At 38.5% G+C, this 20,094-nt stretch overlaps 1 protein-coding gene across 2 annotated transcripts in view; it reads left to right on the top strand.

The window, feature by feature from the left end:
- Tpk1 (thiamin pyrophosphokinase 1) overlaps nt 1-20,094 on the top strand; it is a 378,286-nt gene that overhangs the window by 201,374 nt on the left and 156,818 nt on the right. For both annotated transcript variants that reach the window (NM_001134994.1, XM_087659205.1), the window contains 1 exon segment: nt 8,046-8,141. In NM_001134994.1, coding sequence (NP_001128466.1) covers nt 8,046-8,141 — 96 coding nt within the window.

Genomic DNA, 20,094 nt, shown 5'->3' with positions numbered 1-20,094 from the left:
TAGGTGCCCTTTTATTTGTGGCATAGATATTTAGGATTGAGAGTTCATCTTGGTTGATTTTTCCTTTGATGAATATGAAGTGTCCTTCCTTATCTTTTTTGATGACTTTTAGTTGGAAATTGATTTTATTTGATATTAGAATGGCTACTCCAGCTTGCTTCTTCTGACCATTTGCTTGGAAAGTTGTTTTCCAGTCTTTCACTCTGAGGTAGTGTCTGTCTTTGTCTCTGAGGTGTGTTTCCTGTAGGCAGCAGAATGCAGGGTCCTTGTTGCGTATCCAGTTTGTTAATCTATGTCTTTTTATTGGGGAGTTGAGGCCATTGATATTGAGAGATATTAAGGAATAGTGATTATTGCTTCCCGTTATATTCATATTTGGATGTGAGGTTATGTTTGTGTGCTTTCATTCTCTTTGTTTTGTTGCCAAGACGATTAGTTTCTTGCTTCTTCTAGGGTATAGCTTGCCTCCTTATGTTGGGCTTTACCATTTATTATCCTTTGTAGTGCTGGATTTGTAGAAACATATTGTGTAAATTTGGTTTTGTCATGGAATATCTTGGTCTCTCCATCAATGTTAATTGAGAGTTTTGCAGGATACAGTAACCTGGGCTGGCATTTGTGTTCTCTTAGGGTCTGTATGACATCAGTCCAGGATCTTCTGGCCTTCATAGTTTCTGGCGAGAAGTCTGGTGTGATTCTGATAGGTCTCCCTTTATATGTTACTTGACCTTTTTCCCTTACTGCTTTTAATATTCTTTCTTTATTTTGTGCGTTTGGTGTTTTGACAATTATGTGACGGGAGGTGTTTCTTTTCTGGTCCAATCTATTTGGAGTTCTGTAGGCTTCTTGTATGCCTGTGGGTATCTCTTTTTTTAGGTTAGGGAAGTTTTCTTCTATGATTTTGTTGAAGATATTTACTGGTCCTTTGAGCTGGGAGTCTTCACTCTCTTCTATACCTATTATCCTTAGGTTTGATCTTCTCATTGAGTCCTGGATTTCCTGTATGTTTTGGACCAGTAGCTTTTTCCGCTTTACATTATCTTTGACAGTTGAGTCAATGATTTCTATGGAATCTTCTGCTCCTGAGATTCTCTCTTCCATCTCTTGTATTCTGTTGGTGAAGCTTGTATCTACAGCTCCTTGTCTCTTCTTTTGGTTTTCTATATCCAGGGTTGTTTCCATGTGTTCTTTCTTGATTGCTTCTATTTCCATTTTTAATTCCTTCAACTGTTTGATTGTGTTTTCCTGGAATTCTTTCAGGGATTTTTGCGATTCCTCTCTGTAGGCTTCTACTTGTTTATTAATGTTTTCCTGTGTTTCCCTAAGTGTGTTCATGTCTTTCTTGAAGTCCTCCAGCATCATGATCAAATATGATTTTGAAACTAGATCTTGCTTTTCTGGTGTGTTTGGATATTCCATGTTTGTTTTGGTGGGAGAATTGGGCTCCGATGATGGCATGTAGTCTTGGTTTCTGTTGCTTGGGTTCCTGCGCTTGCCTCTCGCCATCAGATTATCTCTAGTGTTACTTTGTTCTGCTATTTCTGACAGTGGCTAGACTGTCCTATAAGCCTGTGTGTCAGGAGTGCTATAGACCTGTTTTCCTCTCTTTCAGTCAGTTCTGGGGACAGAGTGTTCTGCTTTTGGGCGTGTAGTTTTTCCTCTCTACAGGTCTTCAGCTGTTCCTGTGGGCCTGTGTCTTGAGTTCACCAGGCAGCTTTCTTGCAGCAGAAAATTTGGTCTTACCTGTGGTTCCGAGGCTCAGGTTCGCTCGTGGGGTGCTGCCCAGGGGCTCTCTGCAGCGGCAGCAACCAGGAAGACCTGTGCCGCCTCTTCCGGGAGCTTCAGTGCACCAGGGTTCATGATGGTCTTTGGCTTTTTCCTCTGGCGTCCGAGATGTGTGTGCAGGGAGCAGTCTCTTCTGGTTTCCCAGGCTTGTCTGCCTCTCTGAAGGTTTAGCTCTCCCTCCCACGGGATTTGGGTGCAGAGAACTGTTTATCCGGTCTGTTTCCTTCAGGGTCCGGGGGTGTCTCTGGCAGGGGTCCTGCCGCTCCTGGGCCCTCCCCCACGGGAGCCCAGAGGCCTTATACAGTTTCCTCTTGGGCCAGGGATGTGGGCAGGGGTGAGCAGAGTTGGTGGTCTCTTCTGCTCTGCAGCCTCAGGAGTGCCCACCTGACCAGGCGGTTGGGTTCTCTCTCACCGGGTCTGGGAGCAGAGAGCTGCTGCGGGCCGGGATCCGCTGGTGTGGGACTTCCGGTAAACACAGAACGTGCCCGGTCCTAGAGAAATTCTGCTTCCGTGTGTCCCAAGCTCACCAGGCAGCTTTCTTGCAGCAGAAAATTTGGTCTTACCTGTGGTCCCGAGGCTCAGGTTCGCTCGTGGGGTGCTGCCCAGGGGCTCTCTGCAGCGGCAGCAACCAGGAAGACCTGTGCCGCCCCTTCCGGGAGCTTCAGAGCACCAGGGTTCCAGATGGTCTTTGGCTTTTTCCTCTGGCGTCCGAGATGTGTGTGCAGGGAGCAGTCTCTTCTGGTTTCCCAGGCTTGTCTGCCTCTCTGAAGGTTTAGCTCTCCCTCCCACGGGATTTGGGTGCTGAGAACTGTTTATCCGGTCTGTTTCCTTCAGGGTCCGGGGGTGTCTCTGGCAGGGGTCCTGCCGCTCCTGGGCCCTCCCCCACGGGAGCCCAGAGGCCTTATACAGTTTCCTCTTGGGCCAGGGATGTGGGCAGGGGTGAGCAGTGTTGGTGGTCTCTTCCGCTCTGCAGCCTCAGGAGTGCCCACCTGACCAGGCGGTTGGGTCCGTAAACACTTTGTAGGTAGAAAGTGTCTCCTAGCGTGTGGAATTTTTCTTTCCACATTAAGTTGTTTCTTAATTATTAATTTTGAATAGAATTTGTATTTTTTCATTTAAGAAGTCACCCACCCCACAGTCCGATCATTTTTCTAACTCTAATTCTTATCTGTGGTTCAGTTTCCAAATGTTCACCCCTTTGTATTACTTTCTCTCCCCAGTTCTTCTAAGCTCTTCATCTTGCAGCGGCCCAGTGCACGTTCCTAATTTTCAGTTAGGTTCCTAGAAGATAGTTCTGTGCTATGCAGATGGCTACCACTGCCCTGGTGTAGCTAGGCTTCCAGTGTTTGAGTTTGCTACATTTGGGTCTGAATTACTTTAAATCTGAGGAAGGACAAGTTCAGCCATCTTGCATCAAAAAGTCCCTTTGGTTATCTTCATTCTTCATTGTTTTGGATGTGTTTTATGATAATATTTTCAAATTTCATGTATTGTATCATTATCTGGCTGGGTAGCATTTGTTACTTTCCTAAGCTTGAGGATGTTTGTTTTTCTCTGTGTCTGTCTTTGTCTTTGTCTCTGTTGAAGGGGGTGAGGATTTTAAGTAACGTAGGCCTTTAAGGTAATTTTCAAATGTATCAATTATACATAACTATATAAGAATGAAAAATATGGTATATCATAATATCCACTTATATGTATATACTATGAAATGTAAACTACTTTTGTGAAGAATTTTTCAAAATGTTTTCTTGGCTTCTGATCTAGTGATACTGCTTTGAAACGTATCACAGTGAACAGATCCAAGCCTGCAGCCAGGGCTGTTTTGATATTAGTGGAGGCATATTTATTCCCCAAATACAGAGATTTTAATAAAGTTAATTTATAGAGAATGTGGCTTAGCACAAAGGCCCAAATACTATTTCAGATGTCCAAACTACCTGCCAAAAGGAAAAGTGTGATTTATGAATGAACTGAACACATTTTTTCAGACATATACTAAACATAAGCAAACATTTCTATGATTTTTTTTCTGAATGGCAAGAGGAAGATGAGGAGACCATCTTTATGTTTCTCTTTCTCATGCATAATCAAATATAATTTATGCTACTAGTGTTCATGTTTTATTTCTGCTGGACTGTGTTCTTAGTATCTAGTAGACCTTTCTTCTTCATATGATAATCATAATAATTGTAGATTTTATTTTTCAGTGTTTAGCACTGGATTTCATGCATTTTAGGCATGTTAGGAGTAAGCTATTACCTTCCCCCTCCCCAGACTGCACAACATTAACAGGGCTACAGACATATAATAAGCTCTAAACAGTAATTATGTTTACTTATAGTTAAGTTTATGGGATTTTCTCATTTGTATTTCTTGGTTGAGAGATGCTTGATAAATCAGATTACTGTCACCACAGAAATTAGAACAGAATCCTTACGGTGGCTGCTCTAACTTGCTTCCTTCTCACTTCTCCCTCTAGTGTCTGTGGACTTTAGGAGAGTCCACATCAGAACTGCGGCTCTATGTGTTCAAAAGATTCTTTCTGGTTAAAATCAGGATAACCTTGAATCAATATGTACTGAACCTTGTAGCATGAGCCCAGATGTTTTCGCTTTAACTCACTGTGAACTGCAATTAATGAAATATAATTATATAAGAAATCACAATCTAGCTTGAGGAAGTATCATATTCACAGAGAGAAGTTAGTAGAATTAAGTTATATAGGTATCTCCTTGTTAAATGACAAAAAAATCAAATACAAGTATATGCAGTGTGAAATTGGAGCCACCTGCTGGCTCATAAAATAGTAATTCTTCCTGGCTTTAAGAGGCCCTTCTTTTTATGAAACTACAAAAATTCAATGACAATGCAGTTTTCACCAAGCTGAAGCACTTTAAGGCAATTTAAGGTCATTGTAGTTTGAACCTCCTGGGGTTTTCAGTGTGTTTCTAGTTAGAATGTATGCATTACTATGAGAAAACTAATCCTGCATACTAATTAGAGACTTAAGGCCTTGCAATGATAAACACCATGGCATTTTCTTCTAACTTTGGGGATATAGGGTATCATGAGGGCTTTAAGTTTTTACTAAAGAAAAATATCAAATCAGTGGAAACTGTTCAATGCCCTAGTGCTTCTGACTCTGTAAGTATCTTCCCTGTCTAATGTAAATGCAGGTTTGGTGGATTAACTTACATAAGTACCATCTTATTCTTTGCTCTCTCCTAATTCTCTTCGACTACATTTACTTTGTTACTAGAGGACCCAAGAAACAATTAAGTCAATGTGTGTAAGGGGATATACATACATGCATCCATACATACATGTATATATACATAATTATATTCATATTATTATACATAATTATTCATATTATTTATAGTATACAATGTAATTTGTCACATTCATTTCTTGGATCTACTTCCAAATACATCCATAATCCCCCCAATTATCCCCCTCCCTATTTTATATCCTCATATTTCCCTCCATTTGCAGCTTGCATTCGACTTTCTGATGTGTTGGAAATTAAACTACAGATTGGATGCTTTCAGCTTAGCTGCAGCTCAAATCATCTAAGTTTTGTCTCCCCAGTTGCCTTGCTTTGTCTCAAATTTGTGTTCTCTTTTTAAAATAATTGTTCTCACATTTATACATATAAGTGTATACACATACATATATATTCTTAAACATGTCAAATAAAACACACACACACACACACGACTTCAAGGCATGGGATAACTAACTGGTTTGGGGTGGTTTCCCTGGAGAAGATTATTTCTCCTTCTCTCAGTATTTCCCATAGTTCTTTGTCTAAGAATGAGGCCCCTTGAGCTTTCTGTTTTCCACATTAACTTGTCCATTGGTGTCATCATTGTTTGGGCCTCTTAAGGCAGCCATACTAATGAGACTGTTGGGTGTAGCTTTGCTGACATTTCCAAGAGACAGGAGACACATGTCACAACAAACTTGGTGTTCCTCTCACTCTTACAACATTTTCTCCTTCTCTTCTTGCAGAACCTGTACAGGAGTTCTGATTTTGTGTGTGTATGTGGTGTATGTGTATGTGTGAAGTGTGTGTATGTGGTATATGTATGTGTGTGTATTTGTATGTGTGCACACACATATGTATGTATCAGTCTGTACTAGGCACTATGAAATCTCTTCACTGGATTTTGATCAGTTGTGGTCTCTAACGGTTTCCATCTATTGCAAGGGGAAGTTTCTTTGGTATGAGGTTAGAACTACACTTATCTGTATGTATACTGATAAATATTTAGAATGTAATTAGGAATTATGCTGGTTTATTGAAGTGGTTTATCTTCAAGATGCATGGCTTTACTAGCCCTGGGTAATTAACTGTTCCCAACTTGCAGAGATGGCATTTTTTAATTTACATATCATTCTTATTGAACTGATTCAAGAAATATTATGAGGCTTTTTGCTTCCAGAAAGTTATAAATTCCCTTTGTAGGAATGACTACAAAGTTTCTATCTATATGCCCCCTCCTCAAGGCAATTGTGATCTCTTAATCTGTAAAGATTTGCAGTGGTTCTAGATTTTGTTCTTCCCAACTAACATTGTCTCTGTGGCTGTCTGCTGATTGTGTGATGATAGCTGGAAGGGTAGACTCATCTGTGAACCAGCTATTGCTCTTTGCATTTGCCTGTTTAGTTTTATTTTCTTTTATGAAGTTGTTTCATTGTCACAATTTTAAAAAGAAAGTCAAAATCTCAGTTAGTAAATGTGGTGTTTGACAAGAAGACACTGCCCGAGCCTATTGCCAATACACATTTCTATGAAAGTCTATAAATTCGTGTATGTTAATATATTTAGTATATAATGTATTCTGTGTTGCATGGAATATTTATTAAACGTTTATTATTCATGGAAATATTTATTAAACACTTACTATTTAGAAGATAGGTGACAAAATTGGATATAGTATAGAAAGAAACCAATTCTTACCCTCAGGGAGCTCTCCATAACATGAAATTGGTGACAGCCTTATCTGTCACTTTTAATATCCCTAAGTGACTTGCATATGTCTTTCTTTTTAAGACTGTTAACTTTAGATCAGTTGCTTCTTCCTGCCCTTGCTTGGTGATTATACTAAATTTCAATATTCTTTTAGGATCGGGGAATTATGTCTTTGATCTTGTAAAGATGACATATATGCCTTTTAGAGCATCATATATTTCTGAGTAGTGAGAAATTAATTTTTTCACTGGTCACTCCATTGTGAGAAAGTCATAAATGAATGAAGCACAGGTTGAGCTTGGCATATTTAAAGAGACCTTGAGGTAAAAGAAGAAGCTTTAAATCTACTGAGGATGGTTTTTAGAATAATTTAGGAGTCCATATGGGTGGTTTGTATCCTTGAAAACTCTTTGAATGGCAACTCTTATTCACTAGATTATGTTTAACTTTCCCTTACTCAGCTCCTTGTCAGAGTCCAAGAATTGTTTTCATTTCTGAATTAAGAAGTATGGACTCCCACCTGGTCTGATTTTATACACCTTTGCCCCTGTATGACACTGGGAAAGAAGATGACTTTTTAAAATCACAGTTTCTTTAACCATCTAAGTTCACAAGAGATGACAAGCTGTGCTCTCCCGGCTTTGTCCTTTCGAATGGGCTTAGGTGTCTTGCAGATGGTGAGATGTTATAAAGAAAGCATGGAAGTTATAACTTCACCCCATTATATCTCAAAGATAATTCATATGTGAACAGTGGAAGCTCTTTCTGCTGCTGCTCACATGAGTAAGACTCTAAAGGAATCTTACAAGACAGACTGTACCTAAAGTATAAAATATAATCACTACTTCAATATTAATGCTAGTTTTTCCATTTCCTGTAACTCAAGTGATGTAGTCTGCTTAAATAAATTAGAGTTTTTAAAGAAATACTTTCATTTTAATTTCACTGTGAGAAAAATTGATCATACTGGTATAAAATTCTTATGTCAAACTTGAATGTTATCACATCAGTATCTCTGGAGGATGAATTATATGTTAAAATATGTACTTGCCTTAGGGAAAATAATTGACATAATTATGTCATCATTGTAACTTCATTCTTAATGTGTCCCTTTATGTGAAAGAAAAAAGATACAAAGATAATGACGCTGATTCTAATGAGCAAGTGGTGCTGGCCTCCTAGGATTTATCTAATGATAGGCTGTCTTTAATTTTAGCGCTTGCCTTTTGATCATGCACTGAAATCTTAATTTTCAACATTCTCTTTCTTCCACACATAGGGCTGTGATCTTATTTCCACTCCTGACCAAGACCACACTGACTTTACCAAGTGTCTTCAAGTGCTCCAAAGGAAGATAGAAGAAAAAGAGCTGCAGGTAAGACCTGTGCCAATCAAAAGGGAGGCTCCCACAGATGAGAAGCAAAAGAGCCCATGTAGTTATTTACTCCTATGTTGTTATTTATGAACCTTTCTCTTTTTGCATATCACATAAATCTAGACTGAGCTGCAGATACATTACTGAGGGAGCATAGATAAAAGAGTACAAATATTGATGACTTGGAGTGACATGGTACAGGCAGTGACCTCAGCCATGTATAAAGTAACCAAACAGAATTCTGTGCCATCCTAAAGAGATCACTGAGTCATCATTTTCATACCCTGTTGCCAGATAGAGCCACAGATTTTGAAATATTTCTGTTTAACTGTTGTGTATTTTATATGGGAAATAGAAATGACCTTGATTTGGGCCATGAGCCATCACTGCAAAGCATATGTAAAGAAATAAAATATCACCTTCAGTATATTTTTACCTAGATAAGGTACCTACTGATTTGCATTTTTATTTATTCTTTAATAATTTTTTACTCAAATATTTAATTAAATTGATTAGTACATAGCCTGTATTTTATATTTTGTATACCTTCAGTAACTGTTCAAGTGGTATAAAATTTGTTTTAGGTTTCTGTTTCAATGAACACCTTGAAATATAACTGAAGCATTAAATGAAATATTTTAATGTTTATTCTAGCAAAAGCAACAACTTAAACCAGTCTGCATTAGTTGTATAATTTTATACCAAGGGACCAGCATTGTATGTTAGAATGCTTTGGATAGCACACGTATTGGCAAATGCATGCTAATCTGGTATCATCAATCTACTACGATAGGGGAGCCTGCAAGCACAGCTAGGACTGGTCCATACTATATTTACATGATTTATATTCACATGCTATGTGGTTTTTCTCTTCACAACGCTTCCTTAATGCCTCAGCTATCACTAGCACCTTTTACCCTTTGCAACAGAGAAGGGAGGTAAAGTTGTGAAGGATTTCTCATCCTTTTCCACCACCAGCCTACTTCACTCCCAGAATCTCTTTCTTACACCACGCAAGGATAGAAAAAGAGAATGAGACTCCTTTGCTGCTTCCATGAATGGGGAGTGGGGTAGGTCCACTGGATTCTTTATTCAAAACGCAATGTGTAGCCATCTGCCAGAATAGTATGGTTTTAGAAGAAGCAACTCTAGTAAGAACTTATTCTCCAGGAGTAGGTCCCTCAGAGATTTACTCCAGCATATATGTTTAAATTGAGGAATAAATCCATTTTTTCTTTGAAGAAAACCCTTGTTAACTGTCATAATTGGCAAAGAGTTAGTTATATATGCAAACAAAGAAAGTAATTCAGTGAACATTTGTCATATCTGTTGTGGCTTTGCTAAACTCTACCAAATATTTCTTGCTACTTCTAGCAGTAAATTGCGGTAATCTAATACTTGTTTAGTAAAACAACAGCCAATTGAGAATTAGCAACTTAACCATACATAGCTGATGTCGAGTTTATTAAGAAAATATTGTAAGTCTCAGGAGATGTATCTCTTTTCTTTTTCATTTTATCCCTCCATATTTATTAAATTGGGTATTTCTTATTTACATTTCAAATGTTCCCTTTCCCGGTTTCTAGGCCAACATCCCCCTAACCCCTCCCCTTCTATAGAGGTGTTCCCCTCCCCATTGTTCCCCATTAATGCCCTCCCCCCAACAATTCCATACACTGGGGATCCATCCTTGGCAGGGCCAAAGGCCTCCCCTTCCACGGTGCCCCTACTAGGCTATTCGTTGCTACCTATGAATTTGGAGCCCAGGGTCAATCCATGTATAGTCTTTGGGTAGTGGCTTAGTCACTGGAAGCTCTGGTTGGTTGGCATTGTTGTTCATATGGGGTCTGAAGCCTCTTCAGCTCTTTTAGTCCTTTCGCTGATTCCTTCAACGGGGGTCCAGTTCTCAGTTCAGTGGTTTGTTACTGGCATTCGCCTATGTATTTGCCATATTCTGGCTGTGTCGTTCAGGAGAGATTTACATCCGGTTCCTGTCAGCCTGCACTTCTTTGCTTCATCCATCTTATCTAATTGAGTGGCTGTATATGTATGGGCGACATGTGGGGCAGGCTCTGAATGGGTGTTCCTTCTGTCCCTGTTCTAAACTTTGCCTCCCTATTCCCTCCCAAGGGTATTCTTGTTCCCCTTTTAAAGAAGGAGTGAAGCATCCACACTGGTCATCCTTCTTGTGTTTCATGTGTTCTGTGCATCTTGGGTAATTCGATCATTTGGAGTAATATCCACTTATCAATGAGTGCATACCATGTGTGTTTTTCTGTGATTGGGTTACCTCACTCAGAATGATATTTTGAGGTTTCATCCAATTGCCTATGAATTTCATCAAGTCATTGTGTTTGATAGCTGAGTAGTACTCCATTGTGTAGATGTACCACATTCTCTGTATCCATTCCTCTGTTGAAGGGCATCTGGGTTCTTTCCAGCTTCTGGCTATTATAAATAATGCTGCTATGAACATAGTGGAGCATGTGTCATTGTTGTATGTTGGAGCATGTTTTGTGTATATGCCCAAGAGAGGTATAGCTGAGTCCTCAGGTAGTGCAATGTCCAATTTTCTAAGGAACCTCCAGACTGATTTCCAGAAGAGTTGTACCAGTCTGCAATCCCACCAACAATGAAGGAGTGTTCCTCTTTCTCCACATCCTCATCAGCATCTGCTGTCACCTGAGTTTTTGATCTTAGCCATTCTCACTGGTGTGAGGTGAAATCTCAGGGTTGTTTTGATTTGCATTTCCCTTATGACTAAAGATATTGAACATTTCTTTAGGTGTTTCTCAGCCATTCGGCATTGTAGGATTGATAAAGATCTTTTCCCAATCTGTTGGTTGCCGTTTTGTCCTGACAACAGTGTCCTTTGCCTTACAGAAGTTTTGTAGCTATATAAGATCCCATTTGTCAATTCTTGATCTTAGAGCACAAGCCATTGGTGTTTTGTACAGGAAATTTTCTCCAGTGCCCATGTGTTCGAAATTCTTCCCCACTATTTCTTCTATTACTTTGAGTGTATCTGGTTTGATGTGGAGGTCCTTAATCCACTTGGACATAAGCTTTCTACAGGGTGATAATAATGGATCGATCTGCAATCTTCTACATGCTGCCCTCCAGTTGAACCAGCACCATTTGCTGAAAATGCTATCTTTTTTCCGTTGGATGTTTTTGGCTCCTTTATCAAAAATCAAGTGACCATAGGAGTTTGGGTTCATTTCTGGTTCTTCAATTCTATTCCACTGGTCTATCTGTCTGTCTCTGTACCAATACCATGCAGTTTTCATCACTATTGCTCTGTAATACTGCTTGAGTTCAGGGATAGTGATTCCCCCAGAAGTCCTTTTATTTTTGGGATAGTTTTAGCTATCCTGGGTTTTTTGTTATTCCAGATGAATTTGCAAATTGTTCTGTCTAACTCTGAAGAATTGGATTGGTATTTTGATGGGGATTGCATTGAATCTGTAGATTGCTTTTGGTAAAATGGCCATTTTTACTATATTAATCCTGCCAATCCATGAGCATGGGAGATCTTTCCATCTTCTGAGATCTTCTTCAATTGCTTTCTTCAGAGGCTTGGAGTTCTTATCATACAGATCTTTCACTTGCTTGGTTAAAGTCACACCAAGGTATTTTATATCATTTGGATCTATTATGAAGTGTGTCATTTCGCTAATTTCTCTCTCAGTTTGTTTCTTTTTTTGTGTCGAGGAAGGCTACTGATTTATTTGTGTTAATTTTATACCCAGCCACTTTGCTGAAAGTGTTTATCAGGTTTAGTAGTTCTCTGGTGGAACTTTTGGGGTCACTTAAATATACAATCATATCATCTGCAAATAGTGATATTTTGACTTCTTCTTTTCCAATCTGTATCTTTTTGATATCCTTTCCCTGTCTGATTGCTCTGGCTAGGACTTCAAGAACTATATTGAATAAGGACGGAGAAAGTGGGCAGCCTTGTCTAGTCCCTGATTTTAGTGGGATTGCTTCAAATTTCTCTCCATTTAGTTTAATGTTAGCTATTGGTTTCCTGTATATAGCTTTTACTATGCTTATGTATGGGCCTTGAATTCCTGTTCTTTCCAGGACTTTTATAATGAAGGGGTGTGGAATTTTGTCAAATGCTTTCACACCATCTAATGAAATGATCATGTGGTTTTTATCTTTCAGTTTGTTTATATAAGGGATTACATTTATTGTTTTCCGTATATTAAACCATCCCTGCATACCTGGGATGAAGCCTACTTGATCATGATGGATGATTGTTTTGATGTGTTCTTGGATTCGGTTTGGAAAAATTTTATTGAGTATTTTTGCATCAATATTTTTAAGGGAAATTGGTCTGAAGTTTTCTTTCTTTGTTGGGTCTTTGTGTGGTTTAGGTATAAGAGTAATTGTGGCTTCATAGAAGGAATCCAGTAGCGCTCCATCTGTTTCAATTTTGTGGAATAGTTTGGATAGTATCTGTATGAGGTCTTCTATGAAGGTCTGATAGAATTCTGCACTGAACCCATCTGGACCTGGGCTCTTTTTGGTTGAGAGACATTTAATGACTGCTTCTATTTCTTTAGGAATTATGGGGTTGTTTAACTGGTTTATCTGTTCCTGATTTAACTTCAGTACCTGGTATCTGTCTAGGAAATTGTCCATTTCCTCCAGATTTTCCAGTTTTGTTGAATATAGGCTTTTGTAGTAGGATCTGATGATCTTTTGAATTTCCTCTGATTCTGATGTTATGTCTCCCTTTTCATTTCTGATTTTTTAAATTTGGACACACTCTCTGTGTCCTCTCGTTAGTCTGGCTAAGGGTTTATCTATCTTGTTGATTTTCTCAAAGAACCAACTTTTGGTTCTGTTGATTCTTTCTATGATCCTTTTGGTTTCTACTTGGTTGATTTCAGCTCTGCGTTTGATTATTTCCTGCCTTCTACTCCTCCTGGGTGTATTTGCTTCTTTTTGTTCTAGAGCTTTTAGGTGTGCTGTCAAGCTGCTGATATATGCTCTCTCCTGTTTCTTTCTGAAGGCACTCAGAGCTATGAATTTTCCTCCTAGCACAGCTTTCATTGTGTCCCATAAGTTTTGGTGTGTTGTACCTTCATTTTCATTAAATTCTTAGTCTTTAATTTCTTTCTTTATTTCTTCCTTGACCAGGTTATCATTGAGTAGAGAGCATTGTTCAATTTCCATGTATATGTGGGCGGTCTTCCCTTATTGTTATTGAAGACCAGCTTTAATCTCTGGTGGTCTAATAGGATGCACAGGATTATTTCTATCTTTTTTATCTGTTGAGGCCTGTTTTGTGACCATTTATATGGTCAATTTTGGAGAAAGTACCATGAGCTGGTGAGAAGAAGGTATATCCTTTTGCTTTAGGATAGAATGTTCTATAAATATCTGTTAAGTCCATTTGGTTCATGACTTCTTTTAGTCTGTCTTTGTCTCTGTTCAATTTCTGTTTCCATGACCTGTCCATCGATGAGAGTGGGGTGTTGAAATCTCCTACTATTATTGTGTGAGGTGCAATGTGTGCTTTGAGCTTTAGTAAGGTTTCTTTTATGTATGTAGGTGCCCTTGTATTTGGAGCATATATATTTAGGATTGAGAGTTCATCTTGATGGATTTTTCCTTTGATGAATATGAAGTGTCCTTCCTTATCTATTTTGATGACTTTTGGTTGAAAATTGATTTTGTTCGATATTAAAATGGCTACTCCAGTTTACTTCTTCAGACCATTTGCTTGGAAATTTGTTTTCCAGCCTTTTCCTCTGAGGTAGTGTTTGTCTTCATCTCTGAGGTATGTTTCCTAAAGGCACCAAAATGCTGGGTCCTCATGATGTATCCAGTTTGTTAATCTATGTCATTTTATTGGGGAATTGAGTCCATTGATGTTTAGAGATATTAAGGTATAGTAATTGTTGCTTCCTGTTATCTTCGTATTTGGAGGTGAGATTATGTTTCTGCGCTTCTCTTCTCTTTGTTTTGTTGCAAAAAGATTAGTTTCTTGCTTTTTCTCAAGTGTAGCTTGCTTCCTTGTTTTGGGCTTCACCATTTATTATCCTTTGCAGGGTTGGATTTGTAGAAAGATATTGTGTAAATTTGGTTTTTTCATGGAATATCTTGGTTTCTCCATCTATGTTAACTGAGAGTTTTGCTGGAATCAGTAACCTGGGCTGGCATTTGTGTTCTCTTAGGGTCTGTATGACATCTGTCCAGGATCTTCTGGCTTTCATAGTCTCTGGTGAGAAGTCTGGTGTAATTCTGCTAGGTCTGCTTTTATAAGTTACTTGACCTTTTTCCCTTACTGCTTTTAATATTCTTTCTTTGCTTTGTGCATTTGGTGTTTTGACTATTATGTGAAGGTAGAAGTTTCTTTTCTGGTCTGATCTATTTGGAGTTCTGTAGGCTTCTTCTATGTTTGTGGGCATTTTTTTCTTTAGATTCGGGAAGTTTTCTTCTATGATTTTGTTGAACATATTTTTGATCCTTTGAGTTGGGAGTCTTTACTCTCTTCTGTATCTATTATTGTTAAGTTTGATCTTCTCATTTTGTCCGGGATTTCCTGTATGCTTTGGGCCAGTAGCTTTTTCTATTTTACATTATCTTTGACAGTTGTGTCGATGATTTCCATGGAATCTTCTGCTCCTGAGATTCTCTCTTCTATCTCTTGTATTCTGTTGGTGATCCTTGTATCTGCGGCTCCTTGTCTCTTCCTTTGGTTTTCTATATCCAGGGTTGTCTTTTTTTGTGTGTTCTTTATTGCTCCTATTTCCATTTTCAATTCCTTCACCTGTTTGATTGTGTTTTCCTGTGATTATTTAAGGGATTTTTGTGTTTCCTCTCTAAGGGCTTCTACTTGTTTACTTGTGTTTTCCTGCATTTCTCTAAGGGAGTTATTTATGTCTTTCTTAAAGTCCTCCGTCATCATGATCAAATGTGATTTTAAATCTAGATCTTGCTTTTCTGGTATGTTTGGATATTCAGTGTTTGCTTTGCTGGGAGAATTGGGCTCTGATGCTGCCATGTAGTCTTGGTTTCTGTTGCTTGGGTTCCTGCGCTTGCCTCTTGCCATCAGGTTGTCTCTGGTCAAGCATTTCTGCTAACTTATTAAAAAATAGGAATGTAATTATGTTAGTCTCATTTTTGTATAATTGATAGTATTTATAACACAGTCATTGTTTCTCAAAAGAAATAATTTTATCTAAACTCAACAAGATCCCCATGTACAGAAAACTCACAGACTACATAGGGTAAGAAAATTTGAAAAAAACAGTTTCAAAATAAGCAAGTAATGATTATAAATATTATAATTAAGTCCAATGCACACATAGCTATGACCTTGACTTTTAGTCTTGTCAGTCCTAGGGCTGCTGCTGCTAGGAGAGGTATGACCTTGGCTCAGGGCTTTGCCGGAAAAAGCCTCGATTCCTTGTGCTATGTGCTGAAGGGGTTTTAGCTAGGTGGTGGTGTGCTTGAACATTTGTGTGGAGGGAAATTCAGTCTCGCCTGCCCTAGAGTTCATCGCCTCAGAAACGCTCCAAGCCTGTGTCATCAATCCTATACGTCAAGGGTCTTTTTTGTAGCCTCAAAAACTTACCTTTTTTTTGTTCTCAGGCAATTTTACATGTCTGTCCCTTTGCTTGAAAATCTGTTTTCTTTTGTTTTCTTTTCTTATCTCAAATATACCTGATTGATTCGTCAGGTTTTCCTTTATGATCAAATAGGTAAGGTCGGCTCCTCCAGATCTTCATACGGCTCATTATTTCTCCCTTAGGATACTCTGAACACTGTAAAGGATTTCAGTTTTCTTCCCATCTCTGCTATCCAACCCAAGAAGCTGGGGTCAAGAGCAGGTATTAGATTTAATGCATAGAAGTACTCTGTATGTTTGGAGTGTTTGATGTTTTATGAACATAAAGAAGAGGACAGTTGATGGAAGGTTTATCAGAGAAGCTGTGACAAGCAAATAGGAGCTAAGCAACAAAGGAAGGAAGGAAGTTTAAAATCTCTTCACCCCATGAAGCAAGGACAGATAGCTGGGAAAGGTAGGAAAGCACTATATCCATTCTTCAGGGTCTCAGGGAGGAATAAGAATTAAATTAACATGAGCTGAATCAATAGGAGAAAAGCATACACGTTTATTTGATACAGACTTTGGATATGAGAATCATTGTATAGATATGAAATCCCAAAGTTGCATTTAGAACCAGTTACTTAAGTAATAGACTGTACAAATGATTGTTTTTTATAGAAAATGGCTTTTGTTCATACTGATTCTGGTTTCATTGTGATTCTGGTTTCCCCTCCCCCTACTTCTCCAGTTTCTCCCCACCTCCTCTTCCGTCTGGATGCAGACCTGTCTGTCTCCCTTAGAAAGCAAACAGGCATGGAAGGAGCAATGATGAAATACAATAAGATAAAACAAAACAAGTAAATAAACCAGAATATGAAAAAATAACAGGTTAGAAAAGGAGCCACAGAAAAAGCATAAGACACACATGTGGGTGCAGAGGGACACACACCCAGGAATTCAATAAAAAAACAAAACTGGAAGCCATAATGTTTATACAAAGGGCCTGTACAATTAAAAAAAATAGCCTGGCTGAGCATTATCAGACCAAAATGCCATGAAGTTTATTTTGTGGCGACCATCTACTATTGGGCATGAATCCTACCCTTAAGGGTAGTCTCTCCAATGAGACAACCCTGGATAAAACAGACTTTTCATTTGCAAGTGGAGCTAGCTTCTGGATAGGGATGAAGGCGTGTGTACATTTCTCCTTTCAGTTCATGGACCCCCATCTCAATCAAACCCATGTAGTCCCCTGGGCATGCTGCCTCAGTCTCTGTGAATCATGTGCGTTGATTTTGTTGATTTAGGGGACCTTGTTTTTGAGTGTCTTCCATCCCCTTTGGCTCGAGCTCTTTTTATGCCCTGCCTTCTGCAGGGTTCCCTGACCCTGAGAGGAGAGATTTCATGAAAGCATCCCATTTATGGATGTATGCTTCAAGATCTCACTCTCTGCACAGTGTTTAGCTTTGGGTCTGTATTTGTTGCCATTTACTTAAGGAGGAAGCTTCTCTAAGGAATGCTGAGCAACGCATGGATGGGCTTTCCTAGCTCTGATATGGACAAGGATATTAATCATGGAAAAATGACAAATTATGCACAGACATATTTCATTACTTCAACCATCACCTTGAGGGAAGACTCTTGGTCTTCCCGCCTGTGAAGATAAGCTGTTGCCTGTTCCACACAGGGACTACATGCCCTCTGTTAAGGGGAATTGTGAAGATCAGAAACATCTTTTTCGTACAACTTTTTATGTGTTTATAATATAAATATCCATCATGCTAGAGTAATGTGAATGTGTTGGGATGGCTTCTTCCAAGCCTCCTTTATTTCAGTGGACCAGTGGACCAGTGGTTGATGGTTTGAGAGACTTAGGATGAAGGAGATGATGGTTGTTTTAGTGTTTTGAGTAGTGAGTTGGGAGAGAGCTCACATAGCTGCACAAGCATGAAGACCGAAATGAAATTCCCAATACCACGTAAAAGCAAGTTGGTTGATAGGCATATATGCACTGAGGGGGCAAAGACAGGCAAATCCAGGACTGACTACCTGGCTGGATAGTGAGATCCAGGGTCAGAGGGAGAAAAGTCCTTGTTTCAGAAAATAAAGTAGATATGATTGAGGTAAACACCCATCTTCAACTGTACATTCACCTGTATACATACATACATACATACATACATACATACATACATACATACATACATACATACATACGTACATACACACATACATACATACATACATACACACACACATGCATACATACAGAGAGAGGGAGAAAAGAAAGAGAGAGAGAGAGAGAGAGAGAGAGAGAGAGAGAGAGAGAGCGAGCGCACAAGCACATGAAAACTTCTTGAGGTAACTGTCATTCAGGCTGTGACGCACAGTGATAGTAGTCTGCCCTCGACTGCCCATTCATTGTCTGTACTTTCAGTTTCTTGTAACCAAGGGTCGTCTGAAAATATTAAAGTAAGAAACGCAGAAATCAGGATTTCATGGCTTTTTACATGTTGTACCCTGTGACTAGCTGGATGAAACAGTATTCTGTCCATTCTCCTCCCCCAGGATTATGAATTGTCCCTCCTCCAGGGTTTGCATGCTGTACTTGCTAATCTCGCTTTAGTCACTATTTATTTGCTAGTTTGTGGATTGGATTGATGTTCCCAGGATCCCAGTTCTGTTTTTCCTCTCAGTCATCATATGCCTTGTCACAATGCCTCCTCCATTCATTTCCCTTCATCTCATCACAAAGGTGAATTATTTCACATTGCCATAGAAGCAAAAGGGTTGGCTCTGTACAATAACCTATTTTGAGGCACAAACCACATTCACGTAACCTTCCCTCCAGCATATTGCTGTGCTGTCCTATTTCATTGCCGGTTACTATTACATTACGTGTATTCGATTTGAGGAAGTACAGTGCCTGTGAGTTTCAATTGGATTTTTTTTAAACCTTGAATACATTTTTTTTTATTTGGTGAATTATCAAGAGGTAAACATTAGAGAAGAAAATAATACAGTATCTCCCTCATCCGTCCTTTTATCCCAGCATATCATGATAGCTTTTAAATTTTTCTTCCTAAAATATCTATATAAAATATAAGAAATAATTCTTTATGCTTCTCTTTTCCTAATAATATATATATTTTACTTGATTTCCTTCTTATAATTTATAAAGATAAATTTCTCACCAATTTATAACAGAAGGTACATGATCCTGCTGCAAAATAAAATTTTAATTATAGAAGATAAATGGGCTACCCAGTGCACTTGAACTTAGGGCTGTACCATGCAACATTGAACTTTGCAGTATTTGGATTCAATTCTTTTCTTAGCCTGAAGGAATTTACTATCTAGAATATGAATTTAATTGAAGAAAAATCCCATGAATTATTTTTATTTCAAACCTCTCTGCCCTCAAGTCCCATTCTCGTACAGAAGGGTTCTCTTATGTATGTGACTCTAATGCTTTTCTTTCATGGCACAATATTCCTTATCTGTAATGGAGTTTTGAATAATTCATTATCAGGTTGACATCTGATATGAATGCTCTTCAAGCAACACTTACTTTCTAATCCTCAAGTGATTAAACACTTAATATGTAAACCATGCTATTCAGTAGGAAACACTAAAAGTTGTGAGTCCAAGCACCTTCATGTATATGGGTACACTGCCATTACACATCAGCAAGTACTGTGTATTTTAGACTATTTACAGACATTAATTACCTATATAGGATTTACATAGGTAAATTTTTATAATGGCCTTATTTTGTGTATTATAATCACATATCATAAATGTCTTGTTTAAAAAAGTATCTCATTTGAAAACAAAATTTAAGACTTACTCACTGGAATGTAGGAGGACCCATGGGTCCCTGAGATCTTCACAGTTGTCCACCTGTTTCCATGTGGCTTTTGCAAAAGCCTACCAGACCTAAGGCCCCAAGCATAATTAACCCCATTGCTTGTCCTCCTGAGGAAAATGTGAAAAGGTGTTGATATGTTCTTTTATACTGGGAACTCAGTATATAGACATTTACATCATTCCCACTATACTGGGAACTGGGTCTGGTGGGGTTAATGAGCCAATAAATATCTTTAAGCAGATCTGAAACAAGAATTAATATTGCCTGTCAGTCAGTCTGTCTGTTTGTCTGCTGAGAAATTATCACAAATCAGAAAAGACTAAGAATATATGACAAAGAATGTAGTGTCCTAGTGTGCATCCTGAATTGGAAAAGCAGAATTGATAGGCAGATGGTGGAATGTGGATAGTTAGAAATGAATGATGTGAATACTAATTGTATCCGAAATTCCATGATTATATGATGATAACAGAATACAAGGGTCTATATTACCCTTGTAACTTTGTAAT

Source organism: Rattus norvegicus, chromosome 4 (genome assembly GCF_021556685.1).
Source record: "Rattus norvegicus strain SHRSP/BbbUtx chromosome 4, alternate assembly SHRSP_T2T, whole genome shotgun sequence".
Classification (NCBI taxonomy): domain Eukaryota; kingdom Metazoa; phylum Chordata; class Mammalia; order Rodentia; family Muridae; genus Rattus; species Rattus norvegicus.
Note: the sequence above shows the minus strand (reverse complement) of the source record. Positions and strands in the feature narration are given on the sequence as shown.